Here is a 16,265-nt window from a genome sequence, read left to right as displayed (position 1 = left end):
TTTGCTTAGACTACTTTCTCCACTTCCTAGCACCGGACGTGGCCGGTCTAGGTGGCCTATATGTTGGTTCCATTGAACTCCTTATTAGACCAACATTTCCGGGATACGAGTGGCAAGCCCGCATCTTTCTACTATACCGTACCTTAATTGAAACCGACAAAGTCATAATGTATTGTTATCAATGCTGTCATCTGTCCCAGCAGCCTCACAATGAGTATCCTGAAACATTGTTCGAATACGGTCAAGACTTGAGAGACCTAGAATTATACACCACCTACGTCTCACACCCCGAAACAGCTCAAGGTCTCAATCCATATTATATACCATACGCATTCGAAGCGTGCCAAGCAGCGATAGACGAGGCATCAAAAGTAAACAGGGAGAAAGACCTCAATGCAGCATCGGTGTTGCTTACGATAAATGGACATAGTCTCTGGGAGGCGCAACGACAACAATTCCCTGAACCAATAAATATTCAGGAATACAACCAGCGGGCGACTACCGAGAATGACTCCATCTACTTCTGGTTGAAGTTTAATAACTGTTGGCTAGAGCTTGGCCGAAATATCTCGGAGATACTTCAGCAATGTACTCACTTGGACTGCAATGCTAAAGACAGCCTGGAAGAATGGCTGAACGAACTAGTGGAACCATGTCATCAACGTATCCGACTTTCTAGAGGGCTTCGGCCTGGTTGATTACGAAAGGGGGATCTGGGAGGAGGATATAGTTGCTTGTATGTGAAGAAATACTGAAGCAATAATGACTAGCTAATCAATGGACTAGGCTTTGGAGGCTGCTTTGAGGCGTTGAAGCAGATTGGTACGACGTCTTTCAACTCTCAAGGGTCATATGAAGGGACTGAGGCCCAGATGACCCAACAATAGTTTAGCCAAAAGGAAATATACATTGTTCAAGTTACAGGATTAATTGCATGTATATAACGTTTCTAATCAGCTTGAGCGGGAAAGCCTAATCGGCCACTTCTAGGCCTCGCTGCCGTGACTATACAGTTGAAGGCTAATTGTTCACTAGGCATCTTAATTCCTCCTTGTAACTACGCGGTATATTAAAGTGTTATCGGAGGGCCCCTCTTCTTTCACAATATTCAAGCTTCTTCCCGTTACAGTAAGACTCTAGTAAAATCTTCAATATAGAATCCTACGCCTTGAATAGATGGAATGGTGTAATGGGAAGACGCGCAACCGGGCCTAGTCTACTTGAGTGTATAATGGAACGGCTACCAAATAGTTGACATTATTAGGCATAGCCTGGTTTGGTCAATGGTAGCCAGAAACAGTACGCATGACTAGCGCCTTACTGATCCTGTCTATAACAAATGCATGTTCTTCCTCGGTGGTGTATAACGAAAATACCACAGGAACTTTCCAGATCGCTCAGTATGACCGTTACTTTTAGAAAAGTATTAATAGATCTCATATCCTGTCTCATTTGGAACCGTGACTCTTAAGTCAAATTAGTTCTGTTTTCATGACTTTAAACCAATCAGAAATAGACCTTGATACCTTGATTACATCATCAGCCCCTCCACCAAAATGCCAATCACGGGGTTTTTGGGCTTCCTGCAAGTAGATAATGCTAAAGAACTCGAAGAAATGGAGAACAAGGGCTACTATATTATTGCTAGCAAACCGGTGCCTGACGAGAGCTCTGTCCAGTCGGTTGAAGAATCTATCCGGAGGAACAGCTTGCATGGCAGTCCATCAGGTTCGGATACCGCAAACTGTTTGGATTGGCGCACCTACGGGGGGGTGAAAACTAAGGAATCATGGGAAAAGTTCATGAACATTGGTTTTAATGTAGCTTCTCTCCCTATACATTCCTTAATTTTCTTGGTTTATCATTGGATGCGCAGGTGACAGCTGACATTACTCGCAGTTAGACATCAACCTTGTGGCGCGGTTTGGTAAGGCTCATATTCACAAGACTAGGGGCAAGTTCAGCATGTCTTCTAATAAGGTTCACATAAACACAATTGTTAGATTCGCTGGAGGTAAAGGCTAGATACTCTCAGTGGTGCTTTAAGTGGATTAACCCTTGGCAGAATTGGCGTGTAAAAATAGCGTATCGAAGGTGATCAATGAGATATGAGTGATGTGTTCAATTGAAGCTGTATTACCCCTTGAGCAGCCATCGCAATTGTCTGAGACAGTAGCAAATTACAATAACCTAAACTGGAATAAACCTAGTATTCTCATTGTAATAGGGGCAAAATTGATCGGGCTCTATGTCACACATAGACATTAGTGTACAATTTGAATGCCTTCATAGCCATAAGTCAATGTATGGATATCTCCTCGGTAATACGACTCTAATAATCCGTGGCCAGTGTGAAATCAGGTGGGTCACATCGGTGGGTCACTACGTAGGGGAAGTTCTGATAGGGGTCTGCCCACAGATGTGGCACCTGTGGCCTTTAACTGGGTACAATCCGTTTATCCGTGAGTAGCGAGGCGACACCTGGGTGTTCCCTGGAGTGGAAGGGTTGCCTGGCACGGGCACAGCGCGAAATCTACTAGTGTTAGGATAAACTCAGTTCAACCCAAGCAGCTCCGGGATTTGGTTTATGTTTTCGCTATTCGCCCATGTACTACAACCGGAAAGTACCATAATTTCCCAACTATTGTTACCAGGCGGATACATTCATTCTCTCTTGAGGGCCGCTTTAACATAGTCAAGTCTGTTCAACCGATGCCAGGCGCTGCTTGCCCTTCAGATATGTATATCGAGTCACTTCCTAAACGAAGTTATGAGCTAATATGATTTGGAGACAGGCAGGCTTCTACAGTGCATGAGGCTGGGACAGGGATGACTGCTCTGTCGGGCTTCTTTATTGGTCACTAAGGTCTAAGTTCCCATATTGTCTAATAGACTTATAATGTTTAGAACCAATTTACATTGACTGACTAATTTTTTGTACTTCTTGTGTACTCACAGCTCTCGCGCCAACTTTAACCATTTCGGAAACTTTACGCTTCAAGCACAATAACAAGAACGCTGAACAAATTGGGGCCATGCAAAGGCCTGTGATCACTTATTGTAGTTGTGAGAGAGGGCGGTAAATACCGGCCTAAGCTAGTCAGTAAGTAGTCAGAAAGCTAACTGAAGCGCTCGCATGGTCAGGCCATACTCAAGATATAGTCCTGAACCCATGAATGCCCTATAGATAGAAGCGAACGGGGAGCCTCTCAATCTAACTTTTATCTAAATACTAGCTAGTCGACATAAACCTTGCTCAGGGGCTACTTTAGGAATTGTCCGTCTAATCCCAGGTTGACAACCACTAGCTCTCTCATGTCTTTACTAGCCCTTCCTATAAAGCTAAGGGCCCTCACGTAAGGTATGCTGCATAGTCATTGTTCTTTTTCACTTCCTGATTTTGCCATGCTTCCTCCCAACGCTAGCTTATGGAGGTCCCTACGAAAAAGCCTCCGGTTATGCTAAACGGCGGCCATGATATCATGGACGATATTATTTATTCATTTGGGTATGTAATACTGGTTTTATTTACCCTGTACGGAAGTTAACTGACAATGGACAACAAGAAATCTCCTTACAGTTTATGTGTCTTCAGATCTAGTTCGCCATATTGGAGACATACATCATTACATTGCCGGAACAAGCAGAAAGCCACTCTCTGAGCCGCTAAACAAGGAGCAGAAAAAAGCGGTTATGATACTCCTCAATTCCACTGGGTCAGTCAGCTTTGCTCTTGGAGTTGGCCTTTGGCTCAGTCTCTCAGCACACCGGCAGCAGTCACCTATTGACAATGAGATACACTGTGCCAAGGCAGTGCACTCCGCTACTACAGGTGCTGTGGCCTGTAAAGAGGGCGAGATAACATTTGTGATGCACTGCATGGCACAGGATTTGCTGAATTATGTTCCGTGCCAAAGCTCCCAAACGACAAGTATAATGAATTTCTTCAAATACTCCCTCAATGTAGAGAGGCCATTCCAAGAACCGTGTCCAGAGCTGCATGAATACACGAAGCTAAGGTTTCAAGGCATTGGCCATGACAAGGCTTTATTACAGGGGTTTCCAGCTATGGTGGGTACGTGGCTATTTCTCATTGATATCGAGCTGTTTGTTCAAATGGTTGCCGGGATGGAAGCTGATATTTTAGATCTTGACTTTCAGCGGACATTTGAAAATTTCGAGAAGATCTTTTTTGGTCTGGCAAAGATGACACATATGCGCTTACTGCAGGCTGAAGAGGCAGAAAAATGGATAGCAAAACTCTGTGCACTTCATTTCAAGTCTTCTATTGCCAGCCAATGTTTGTTTATGTCAATTCAAGGGAATATGGATCATTCAGAGTTCCTTAATTCATTAGACGTTCTTCGAAACTCGTTGGGACAGGTGGTCAGTGAGCTGAATATTGGACTGGAGTAGTCAATTTGAAATATTTTTTAACTCATGTTACAGTATTCCAATTCTACTCAAGAAAGCAGGCATTTAATGGGGAAGCTGGTTGGCCTCCGGCATCATTCTGTTTCATAAAGGTTCTGACATATATATACAGATTTATAGTCTATCCGTCTAACTGTTGTTTATAGAAGAGGGTTCTGCTTAATGTACGGGTTTCATCGCTTAACGCCCTATAGCTATTGCTTCCTGAATAGATGCGCATTTAGCCTTAGGACGGTGGTGAATGACCCTAGTAAGGAAGCCCCATTTTTGTATGCTATGTTGCAGAAAACGAGCTCTTGTCAGTTAGTGTAGGACCAATTTCCACGAGACCTACCATTTCCAAAGTACTAGCTGGAAAGCAGGCTTTTATACAGCGTGATCAGATTATATTTATTTCTCCAAAAAAACGAAAAATTGGACCTAATAAATTTACATAATCAGGGGCGCTAACTTAGAAGAAAATATTGACATATATAGCAAGCCATCCGCACAATTCATATGGCCTTTTCACATTTAAACCTAGTCAAAGGTTTTTGGGTACCATCACAACTGAAAAGCCGTGCAATGTGTATCACAGGTGGTGTGTCACACAATCAAATATTCCAGTCTGGCCCCACAACAGCGACTTCGAGCGCTCATAGGGGTACAGAAAGGGGATTCTGGCATCATAGAGAATTCCCTGAGCAAGATGATTTACTAAGCCACAATATTCAAAATGGGGAATGTAGTGGAAAAGCAGATCTGAGTCGGTCTTTTGACATTAGATGGCAGATTTATTCTCTAAATGACATTACATTATATGTATATAGTTTGATCCCTTCTCTACATATCATGCTGAGAGCCTAAGTAGTGAAGAGGTCACAGCGCGAGTGACTATAGAGAACAGTGATCTGAAATCAGAAACAAATGAACTCCACCCATTACCTAATACCCTTGAGCTTGTTAAAGAGCTCCAGAATAAAGTAAGGATTAGACAGCATAAAGTGATAATCAAAACGGCCATCACGACAGTGGAGTGGTTATGTGTCATTGTCTGTAAGCTCTCGGGACACAGTGCAATCTTGTTGGCTAACCGTATTTCGAGGTTTTCTCAATATGTGGCAATTCCGCCCAAGTTAGTACCGGGGCAGGGTGCTGCGACTTGAGAGAAGCAGCTGATTGGTTCTATAAGATAGGAAACTGCTAGACAGGTCTCTCTCTATGTGCCTCCAGGGGCTCTGAGTTATCCTATGTTCCTAGAGTATATCCCTTCATTTTTATAGGAACTACTAATGTGCTGCAGTTGCCATAACCGTGCTTGCCTGGTTACGGGGTTGATGGCTACAGTGAAAAGCTGGTGGGTCTGTATCCGCACAATGGTATGTAGATTCTCCCTGTGTCACAAAGGTCGGGCTTGGACATGAAAATTACCTAGATATTGATGGTTAACGAAGTAGCAGGGTCGGCAACCCCCACAGGAACATACCCATCACTTGTTGCTGCCTTTAAATATGTTTTCTATTCTGATGGGGTTGATGTAAACTTGGACTAGAAAATGCTAGCAACTAGCAGGATGACTTCACGTTACTTGCTGCTTGTATTTTCTGGTTGACAAGTATCTGTTGCTGATAGTAAAGTGGCGCATGGACCACGCATGGTAAAAGAGAAAAAAAACGCCATAAGAAAAAGTTAACAAATTAGTTACTCATGCCAATAACATCTTCGCAGTCGTATAAGGGGAGCCGCCCAGGGTATTGCCAATATCAAGACTTGTCTATCTGTAGCATCACGACACGTAACAGCGCAAGCTCTGCCTATGTTTACGGCCTTCATAGGAAACTAGCATCGATAGTTCTGATACAGCAAAACCTGGATGAACTAGACAATAGCCATGCGAGGGTGGGTGAGCCTTAGATGGCTCAAGGCGTCCAAGGAGTCTTCAGGTAGAGCGTGAATAAGGGTAAAGCTAAAGCAACATTGGTTCTAGCCGTATCCATTGACGAGAAGCTTATTTACATGGACATACAACTGCGGTTTCGCTGATGGCCACCCACTTGACGCACCAGCCAAGTGTGTGACTGTCGTCTAGATAAGCTAGCGAACATTAATGGACCAGGAGACCAATTATCCTGGTTTTCCTGTAGAGAATCATGAATCACTTAAGGTTACAATGTTGGAATTTCATTTATGCGCCAACAGCTAGTGCAATCCGGCTCATGTCTAGTTGATTTAACCATTAGACCAATGCGGGTCTGCATTAATTCCCTGTATGGTGGTTTATAAATAAGTACCGCAAAGGGTTAGCGTACTGTATGAAATCAACAACAACACCATATCTAGAAACGAAACAACAATCTAGTCACAATCTTCTGAAGTATTTTGTCTCAGGATAATTAACGGAGAAAAGTGAAGTGGAGATTGCATATTTATATATAAATGATTGAATGATATGATCTAGATAGGTATTTTTGTAGCTTTCTTACCAGAGAGGAGAGGTGCCAACGTACGGAAAAAGAGCACAGCTAATTCATGGCGTAGGAATTTTCCAATGTAATATATGCCGCGGCCGTCCTCCTCAACAGAGATATAGCTAGTACAATGATGGATCAAAGGATGGATGGAGCGTTGTCTAATTATGTTCATTCATTTGTCCTCTGAGGAGCAGGTGCTAGGAGAACTGTCGGCTGCAGACGTCGCGCGGGAGTCAGAGCTAGACTCGTAAGGTTGTGCGCTACTTGGGCTGCCGCCGTCGATATCTGAAGTTGCGCTGTCAGAGCATACCGGAATATTGTAAGGGAGTATGTGAGAACTATCTCCTTTTCGCTCGACATAGTTACCAGCCTGCGGAAACCTGATATCAAAACCCTCCGGTGTGGTGCAATTGTTCCCAATATTTGCAACAAACATTGGTGGGAAGCTAGCTGCTCTCTTCTCGGAGACTTTGGTATCCTTCTGAGGTCTTGCCGGCGTGTTGTAGTTCACGCCTTTACCGGCAATAGTGATAGGGGCACAGTTCATGTACATCTCGCGGTTCCCGATACGGTTAAACCAGGTCCAGGCCAAGGTGTATTTGCCAGGCTCGATACCTTCTGGGATATCGAAACTAAGGCTGGTGGGAGTGACTATTGTTGGACCGCCAGAAAGATTGCCCTCAGTACTAACCGGGCAGCCACCCTCGAACGATTTTATCACCATCCATTTCGATTCCTTGGTAGGTTCCAGGTCGGTTGTCAGGCTGATCTGGCATGACCCTCCGCCATGTGTGGCACTACCGACCAAGCTTAAAGCGACACTCTCACCAATACTGTATTTGTTCTCTTTCTCTGGAATAACATATCCTCCTGGGCGCTGCTTGCAGGGGAAGTCACTGCCATCGGCTGCAAGGGGAGAGTTGTTGAGGGTGCCTTTTCCGTAAGGAATGGGGTTGGACATTAAAATATGAGCCTCTACTACTGAAGCTATCAAGCCGATCGTTGCTACAATGCTGATGTTCACAAGCATATGGAGATACGCAACTTTCGCTTATTTTGGACGGCAGCTTGCGTTTTCCTCGTTCATATCCCATCCGATAGCAAGACGGCCAAGGTGCATGAAGTTGTAAGGTACCTATCTTCAAGAAATTTCAGGAAGCAATCCAGTATTCCTGAAGTACGTATAAGTGGGAGGCTTTATAGATATGAATATAGCTGAATTAGTAGCAAGGGAATGGTCGCCTTGAACGACCGCTTTAAAGTTGATGATGATATGATTGACTACCCAGCTGGTGATGGTATATGTATAATTGCGCTGAGGAAAGGGAGTGGACTTATATACTTATCTTGACTGCCTCGTAGGCCATTTCATAGGCCTCAAATTTAGCATGTCTATTCGCCATAAGTATTGGAAGGAATGCTTGAGCAAAACCATTGAGCGATGTTATTTTTTGAATCTGCAATCTGCTTGAGGGCTATGTTCTAGAGGCCCTGCTTTTCTAGTATGTACCAGAACTGTAGCTTAAACTTGACATTTGCCAAAATTCCTCGTGTCGAAATGGAACGCTAGGCCGTTCATGTATTATGCATGTGGGAAATGAATTACTAGTATGCCTTCTGCTAGAAGCACCCCACTTAACTCACTGCAGCTAAATTAAGAATCAATTGCGGGCATCTTCTTGTTTTAAATTGATTCTAGGAACAATAAAGACAAATCCAAATCTGAAGTAGACTTGATGTACGTGATAAACGCTGAAGCTCTCACACACACAGTTTTTGCACCATCTAACTATTTTGAGGCCAGCGACGTCTAGTTCAATCGTGCAATCGCAGAGTATATGCGCTTGAAGATTTGCCCTATCTTTTCTACTGCTTTAGATGATAGAAAAGGGTAGGTAGTTCTAATAGATGGCGTTTATACTTCGATCGTCATCTAGCCCCATGAATCCATGATATCACAGTACGTTTCCTGATCCACCCTATATTTCACATACATGGCAATTGGTGGTTCAGTTGAGTTCCAAGCTCCAATCCATAGTACCCCGTATGTAGGGAAAGGGTAGGTCGATCCTATGATGTGGATATGGGATAATTTTATGTCTAAAATACTATCCCACTAGTAGGATAAATCACTCATTCTACAATACATACATACCAGCCTTTTCTATAGATACTATAATATCGGCGCTTTCTTGTATGCGTTAACGAAAGTATAGGGAGCCTAACATATAAAACTGCCCTACATTTTACGGTATTGTTGAAACTGGGAAAAAGATCCCGTCCATTTTGAGGCATGATATAACCACTTATACTTTAACTGGTAGGCAAAGTAAAGCTTAGATGATAAGCCAGAAAGTTATCAATATTATTTGTCGTTCAATTAATTGCCAAGCCCTTCTATTTGGGAACAGAAGAGTTAGCTCCTACAGGTAAATAGGATCTAGTTGATGTTAAAATTAAAGCCCTCCCGAGCTATGCCTATGTTCCTCATCTACCCACTCTATTCAACTTTCTGAGCTTCAGTAAAAGGAGGCCTGCTCAATAATGCAAAGGTAGAATGTTAGGAGTGACCAGAGTGTTCATAATGGCATCATCTGGTGGCATCTGGGTTCACCGCTCCACAATTATTGGAATATTGAATATATAAGCAAGCACATTCACAAATCTCCGAGTGATGTTACAGCTATAGTATTTGAGAATCTCAGAGTTGCAAGTGTGGTTAATCCAAGTCTTCTTAACAATCAGTGATTTATTAACAGCTTTACACTGGCTGTTTTCCCAATTCCTTCTATCTATAGTAGCAATGGGAAGAGCTTTAGTGTTGCTCCTCGGTGCATTGACGTTCCTGAAGTTATGTGCTGCTGATAATTTCACCGCTGCCTGTAATGGGTATTATCTTGAAGACGACCATATTCTACGTGCAAATTGTACAACAAAAGATAATGTGAGGAACGAAAAGCACTTAGACTTGAATGGATGTCTTGCCAATTACGATGGGAGCCTTGCAAGTGTTAAGGAGTAAGTGATCATTATATTACACTGAGTGAGTCTGACACTAGGCATAGTGGGAATGCATTTGCTACCTGTATCAATGGGTGCGGCCAATGTTATCTGGAAGGGGGAAAACTTGCATGCTCATGCCGGAAGAGCGACAGACACATGGTTAAGTTCAATCTACTAGATCTTGGTTAGTAGGTTTGAATGTCTTTGGGTCATATTTTACTAATAACCAATAGATACAATTGCAGTGTATCAGGGTGAAAAGCTATCATGCAATCTTTAACAATCCACTACTTGAGTTTTTGGCAGTATAACAGGCATCATACAGATATTGAATTATGTCAACTGATTATGGTTAGGTAGGGGACACACACTTAACTATGTACTGTAGAGAGGGGACTTCCGAAACTAATTATACAGTATGTGTAAACAATCAGATAGATTCTTCACCTTTTTTATTGTTGTAAGTGCATCAAATTTCTAGAACACTGTTCATCTAGGTGCATAAAGGACATGAAGACAGTAGGCCGGTTCAGATGATTGGCCCTCATTGATGATTATGTGCATTTCAAAACTAATAATTGTACTGTACTGTGTGAATGTATGCTTGTTGGAATGCAGTGAGCTTTAGGTCACAACATACAGACTAGCTGATTGATTGAATTCATACATTTACAATATAGAGACACAGGTACCCGAAATATCCTTCTGTCAGTTGTATGTTCAGTCGATTTCAAACCCTAAACCCCGTAGCTTAAATATACTTATAGATGTATGTGCGGCTTAGTTTTGGATATTGTCAGGAAATAAGGTTTAATGCTGAATGGTGGGAGGATTAGGGTTCGAGATGAGACTTGGTCTTATTCCGAGGTGGAAGGAGATTGCAAGTCAGCCAGTACCAGAATTGTTATTCAACTTGTTGATGTGGCTAATGTACAATATGTATGCGCCTGGCTGCTGCACATAGCACGAAATCAGCCATCTATGGTTGATAAGTCTCATGTTTTGTCTAAGTTCAAGAAAGCAGGTTCGAAGTATGTACCATGGAATTCCATTCTAGGTAGTACTGTAATAGCAGCCATTATTGATCAGCCCCCTTCTATCACCTTATATTCTACGAAAGTGGTGGTCTACATCGCTTTAGGTTATTTTAGACATAATATACTAATAAGCTACGTAGTGTGTTTGAATATATCTCCATTTAACAGTAATTCTATTCTGCTTCATCTTTTATGAGAGTAATTCCGGGCCAAGTAACAAGTAGTAATCCGCCTCGGATTCAGTACCATTCCAGATTTTGCTGCGAAGGTAGCCGTACGTATATCGAGATGCGATTCGACAACTTTGGTACACAGTCTGGGCAGGCTCTATAAGATTTTCACATTTTGTAGAAATGTGATTGAGATTCTATTATTTGGTGTCAGTACAAATGCTCGACCCATTTGTAATCACATTCAACTAACATAATTACAGAACCATATCGATGAATCGTTAAGATAGGATAGACGGGCACACTTCCCTGCTTGGGCCAGGCAGTGTGCATCCTTCTCGTCGCGCAAATGATCGATGTTTACGGCAGTTGGCTCAATGTAGGCGAGTCCATGCGAAAAATCGCACTTGAGACTTTCTAACTAATTAATTGAGAAACATTAATTCGCTATCACGACTCTGGCTGGCGCATCATAGAGGAACTCACCGCCCGTTTCCCCGGAGCAGCCGTTCCCTCGAGGGCCGGAGCAGGAAAGTTTGGAGAATCCAGCACCTAGTTAATCAAAGCTAAGCAATACATCAACATCATGAGAAGTTTAGTTTCTTTACCATGCTAGCATCTCTGGCAGTATTGGGGTGAGCTAACGCTTCGCAGACCTGTTATTAATTAGAGAGCCAGAGTCTACCGTGTTCCACATCGAGTCTTACAGCTATCGCAAGGATTGCCCAAGTCAATTTGAATTTTTCCATAAGCATTACGCTTCCTGCCTTCCCCGTCCTTGTTCCCATTGTTCAAGCTTGGTAAATACTGAGCTGCAGTTGAACCTTTATATCTACTTCGGGAGACATCTCCATTCAAGCCAGGTATAAGACCTACTGCCTGTTCTATATTTGGTACTTCGTATTCGATGATAATTAATAAGGGCATATCTGAGTCCATTTGTTATAAAGTGGGCTTAGGTGGGCCATAGAAGCGTGATGTACGGAGTAGGTTTGAGGGTTCAGGGCAACTGAATCAAATAATAAACCGAACTGACCACCAGATATTTCCGAGATTATTACACCCCGGTAGGTTAAGAGGGGCATTAAAAGTAGCTGCAATGCAGATCTATGCAGCCAGCTGTACTTCTCGCCCCAAGAATTGCCCCCTGTACATTCAACTGTGCTAGTTTGATCCATGTTATGTTCAAGGTACATCGACATACAGCAAATGCCTTCAAAGTGAGTGGCAGGGCTTTCCACAACAGATGATAGGAAAACCACTAAGCCATATAAGTACATTGAAATTGTCTATCAAAAGAATATGAAAAGAATAAATTCCCGAAGAAATATCTCTCTGAACACTGATGATGCGGCTTTTTTTTATTTCATTTACAGCTGCTGTTACGGCGAGCGCGCATCTACAACCTAGGGATGCTGCTATAGAAACATGCAACTTTCTCAGAAGTTTCACCAACACTGAGGTGTCTGTGAGGTCTGTACTTAAAGGGCAACAACAGTCAACCTCGGTGAAAGAAGACTGTGAAGCTAGGCTCACTGCTGTCTTCCAAGCCTGTAAGCACATCCTTTTCTATATGACTACTCACTAAATACAATGTAGGCCAGCAAGGTTTAGCGTTTGTGTGTGACGAAATCTCCATCCTGATCACAGGCATGCCGCCTGTCAGCAGCTCAACAATGTTAACACAAGTCCCAGAGTCACGTATGTCTGCAACAGATGCAGGAAAAATACCTTCGGAAACAGTTATCAAGGTATCTTCTACGCAGCTTTCATGCAATGGTCAGACTCCTTCAGCCACCCCCGGCTTAGCTACACAATATGAAAGTGGGGCTGGTCATTCTCAGCAGCCTCTAAGCCAGACGTCCCGAAGCCCACCGTCTGATGCGCAGACAACAACAGCGATATCTACAAGTTCATCATATATCCTAACAAACAGCCTATCCAGAGTTGAAACTGCAACAAGCTCTAGCCATACAACAAAGACACAATCCTCACAATCCCCGCACTCCACGAAATCTCCGCAATCCTTGTCCACATCAATGTGTGTTGTGAAGTTGGTACCCTTCAAACCTGTTACACACTGGATGATGAGCTGACCAGTGCACAAATTAGAAACGCGGACTTGTCTCTGAGTACATGCTACTGCATGGATGGGAGCATAGTCAAGTACTTACCTGGCATGTGTGATGAACTTCCTTGATCTGTGAGGCTATGATAACATGAGCCACAATTTGCTTTTTATTTGATTTAATTTCATTATCAAGCCATAATAAAACTTGGAAGGTCGAGCATTTTAGTATAGCACTTGATAGCACAGATACTATAAGCTCTTCGCTTTGATAATCTGACATTCCTAAGTATACTGGATTTCTATTCGGTATTGTTGGTTTCCTTCTCTAGATAGAAAACAAAATTAGGTATGTATGGTTGCTGCCTTGGGCAGAGCTTGTAATTTTACTTTAAACTTTGCCCCCTACTCCTTCTGCTAACATACACGATATTCTATTGGACGCGTTCCCAATCTCCGCCAGTACTGTAATTCCTGGCCACTAGGACGTGGATCGCAGTTTCTTTGGCCCGTATTTGCTCAAATTATCTTTGAAGTCCGTGTTGTACTGTGAGCCCACTAGCACTAGCCACGAATGACTGATGTAATAACTACCTACACACTTCAGCAGATATTACAGCACTGTTCACCTCGTTGCGATTAAGTCGCTCAGAGTGGTCGTCTAGAAAATACAAGACATAACTCGACTATACAGCCCGCGCCTCGACCGGTGTGTGAAATTGTACAGTATAATGAAGTAGCAAGTTGTATATGTAACATAACTAGAAGATTTTGTGTACATAAATCCGATTCAGCTAACTTTCCAGGCAAGGTTAACGGTCCTTCTACAGCATAGAATCCAGGGCCTTTACCCTTCCACTAAAAGTGTTTGTCCTCATTACTGTAGCGCTATTCCAGTTAGGTTCTCTTATCCTCCTTTCTGATACTGTAGTACGTTACAACTCGATAGTGTTGGCGTTGAACAATTGTACGCACAGCTTCCGCTATAAACAATCCGCCGGCATTACTTCTACATTAATGTTTACCCCATTCGGAAAATGCTGCTGTAAGTAGCTCCATTGTACATCTTGTAATATGACGCTAGAATGAGCGGTATGGTATTGCTTTGGGGGAGTTTGGTTGTTAGTCTACAGTTCGTTATCTCACAACACTACTGAAGTTACTAGTTTCACATTAATTTGAGAAGAAATAATAATAAAACAATTTATTGAGAGGATTGATACCAAGACCTGAAGTCTGAACACAGGGTCAGAGCATATGATTGATTACATTCACATCTGTCCCTGCTGTTTCTATAATGCTGTTGTCCAGGCAGTGAGTGCAAGCTCAACTGCTTTTCCCTGCCTTCACAACAAACTATATCATGTGCAGTAGTCTAGACTTACTTTAGACAAAGCAGGGTGTAGATCAGATTTACATAAAGATGACTTCTCCTATGGGATCCAAGGTCCAAGGAAGTTATGAATGTATGTTTGTTTAGTGGAAACTTGATCACTGCAGGATACATCTGTTGAAGATATAGCATACAGCTAGTATACTGTATAGCTAGCGCCTTGGCAACCATACGGATTTTAACTCTGAGGCTTCTGCCTTTTCCTGTAACTATTCAGGCTAGTGTCTGCTCAATCTATGTCTTGTCTCCTTCCAATTGCTATTTTTCCCTGAGATCACAAAAACACCCATTATATTGACTGTCAAAAACTTGAACCACTCCTTTCTTACAGTGCAACAACAGAAGAATCATAAATAAAGTAAGCTAATAATTATCTAGCCTAGTTTAAGACACATGCCCAAAAATAGGAATCGAGTTGAACACCTGGAGTGCTTGTAAAATGTGTTTGACATGTACATTGGAACAAAAAACCACCTCTTTGGATATGGGATCCACTTCATTTGTACACTGTTTATTGATTCTGATGCTTCATTGTTTTTGTTATTTTCTTTTCTGCCATAAGTTGCTTTCACACTTCATCAAGCAAAAGGGATGCATGAATTCCTGACTACAAAATCAAACTTTCAGAGCTAGTTAAGTGTGTGCTTGTAAAGTGGGGCTCATTTTTTTGTCTGCAGGCTTTTTGTTCACAACTATCTATTTTTAATATAATTATTAAATGTGAGGTGTTCAACATTCACTCTGAAATTCTGAATTGTAGACAGTTTCTAGACCAAGCTGGGCATGATCATTAACCAAGGAAAACATCATCTTCACCATATGTAATGAGGATTACTGTCCAACATGAATATATGACTAGTACAATTTCACCATTATGTGACAAGTTTGAGTACACAAAAAAGGAATCAGACCCTGTAAAACTAGGTCTTAGGAATTGAGGTCCAATGTGATACTATAGTAAGTACATTCATATAGTGATCAAAGGTTATGCCTATATATTGTGGGTAGGTTTAGTAGTATCCCTAGCTTTTTGACTGGCCGCGGGTACCCATGGGCAACTACAGGGTTAAGATCATTCCTCTAGTAGCTACAGATGTCCAACTAGTCTAAATATGTCACACTCTAGTTCCTGGCTGTAATGTTGCATGCAATTTCCTTAAGTTTGCCTAGTGATTTGTGGGTCTATTTTGTTGAACAGTTTGCTAAGATGTGTATATTTTTCATGACAGCACTGAATCTCAGGCTAACCTGCAGTATTCACAACAGTTGTGTTGATCACTTTTTAGCATTTTTCTTTTCCCTGCCCTTTTTTCTTTGTTCTCGGCTCCTTTACCCTTATTACAGAAGGAACACAACAAAATAAGAATTCTAGTACTCTCCTAACCACCTTATATCATATGGTAGGTTTGAAAGCAAATATTGACGATAACCTCTCTTGCACTGACATATAAATCTGCTTATGTCACTATAAGGGGCAAAAATTTGACATTAAGTCTATTCTCATTCGACGACTTGGTCTATGTTCCATCAAAATGCTTTCGGATACCTCCCTTCCACCTCTCCCTATTAATCATTCAAAGTTTCTCGAGTATATAAAGTCGCAACCAACCATACCCATTGCTCATAGAGCCATACGAGGACTATGATTCCGTACTGCGAGAGATCTTTGTGTAAAAACCGTCTCACCACTCCTACTCGAGAATATACTTA

The 16,265-nt window shown here is 42.2% G+C and overlaps 4 protein-coding genes across 4 annotated transcripts; 2 read left to right on the top strand and 2 right to left on the bottom strand.

The window, feature by feature from the left end:
- Window positions 1-167: 167 nt before the first annotated feature.
- Window positions 168-887, top strand: BDW43DRAFT_304529 (uncharacterized protein; the record flags this gene model as incomplete). The annotated part of the gene is made up of 3 exons (XM_032045616.1): window positions 168-693; window positions 731-736; window positions 787-887. The coding sequence occupies 3 exons, from the start codon at window positions 168-170 to the stop codon at window positions 885-887; spliced, it is 633 nt and encodes a 210-aa protein (XP_031894387.1).
- A 669-nt stretch (window positions 888-1,556) lies between these two features.
- Window positions 1,557-2,025, top strand: BDW43DRAFT_316724 (uncharacterized protein; the record flags this gene model as incomplete). The annotated part of the gene is made up of 2 exons (XM_032048377.1): window positions 1,557-1,820; window positions 1,900-2,025. The coding sequence occupies 2 exons, from the start codon at window positions 1,557-1,559 to the stop codon at window positions 2,023-2,025; spliced, it is 390 nt and encodes a 129-aa protein (XP_031894386.1).
- Window positions 2,026-7,056: 5,031 nt separating this feature from the next.
- On the bottom strand, window positions 7,057-8,251 carry BDW43DRAFT_304528 (uncharacterized protein; the record flags this gene model as incomplete). The annotated part of the gene is made up of 3 exons (XM_032045615.1): window positions 7,057-7,897; window positions 8,020-8,023; window positions 8,227-8,251. 3 exons carry the CDS (start codon window positions 8,249-8,251, stop codon window positions 7,057-7,059), a joined length of 870 nt encoding a protein of 289 aa, XP_031894385.1.
- Window positions 8,252-11,114: 2,863 nt separating this feature from the next.
- BDW43DRAFT_316722 (uncharacterized protein) lies at window positions 11,115-11,882 on the bottom strand (the record flags this gene model as incomplete). The annotated part of the gene is made up of 5 exons (XM_032048376.1): window positions 11,115-11,291; window positions 11,348-11,515; window positions 11,581-11,646; window positions 11,703-11,750; window positions 11,802-11,882. 5 exons carry the CDS (start codon window positions 11,880-11,882, stop codon window positions 11,115-11,117), a joined length of 540 nt encoding a protein of 179 aa, XP_031894384.1.
- Window positions 11,883-16,265: the final 4,383 nt, after the last annotated feature.

Source organism: Aspergillus alliaceus, assembly GCF_009176365.1.
Source record: "Aspergillus alliaceus strain CBS 536.65 unplaced genomic scaffold BDW43scaffold_82, whole genome shotgun sequence".
In the NCBI taxonomy this organism is placed as follows: domain Eukaryota; kingdom Fungi; phylum Ascomycota; class Eurotiomycetes; order Eurotiales; family Aspergillaceae; genus Aspergillus; species Aspergillus alliaceus.
This window is presented reverse-complemented; position numbering and strand designations above follow the sequence as displayed.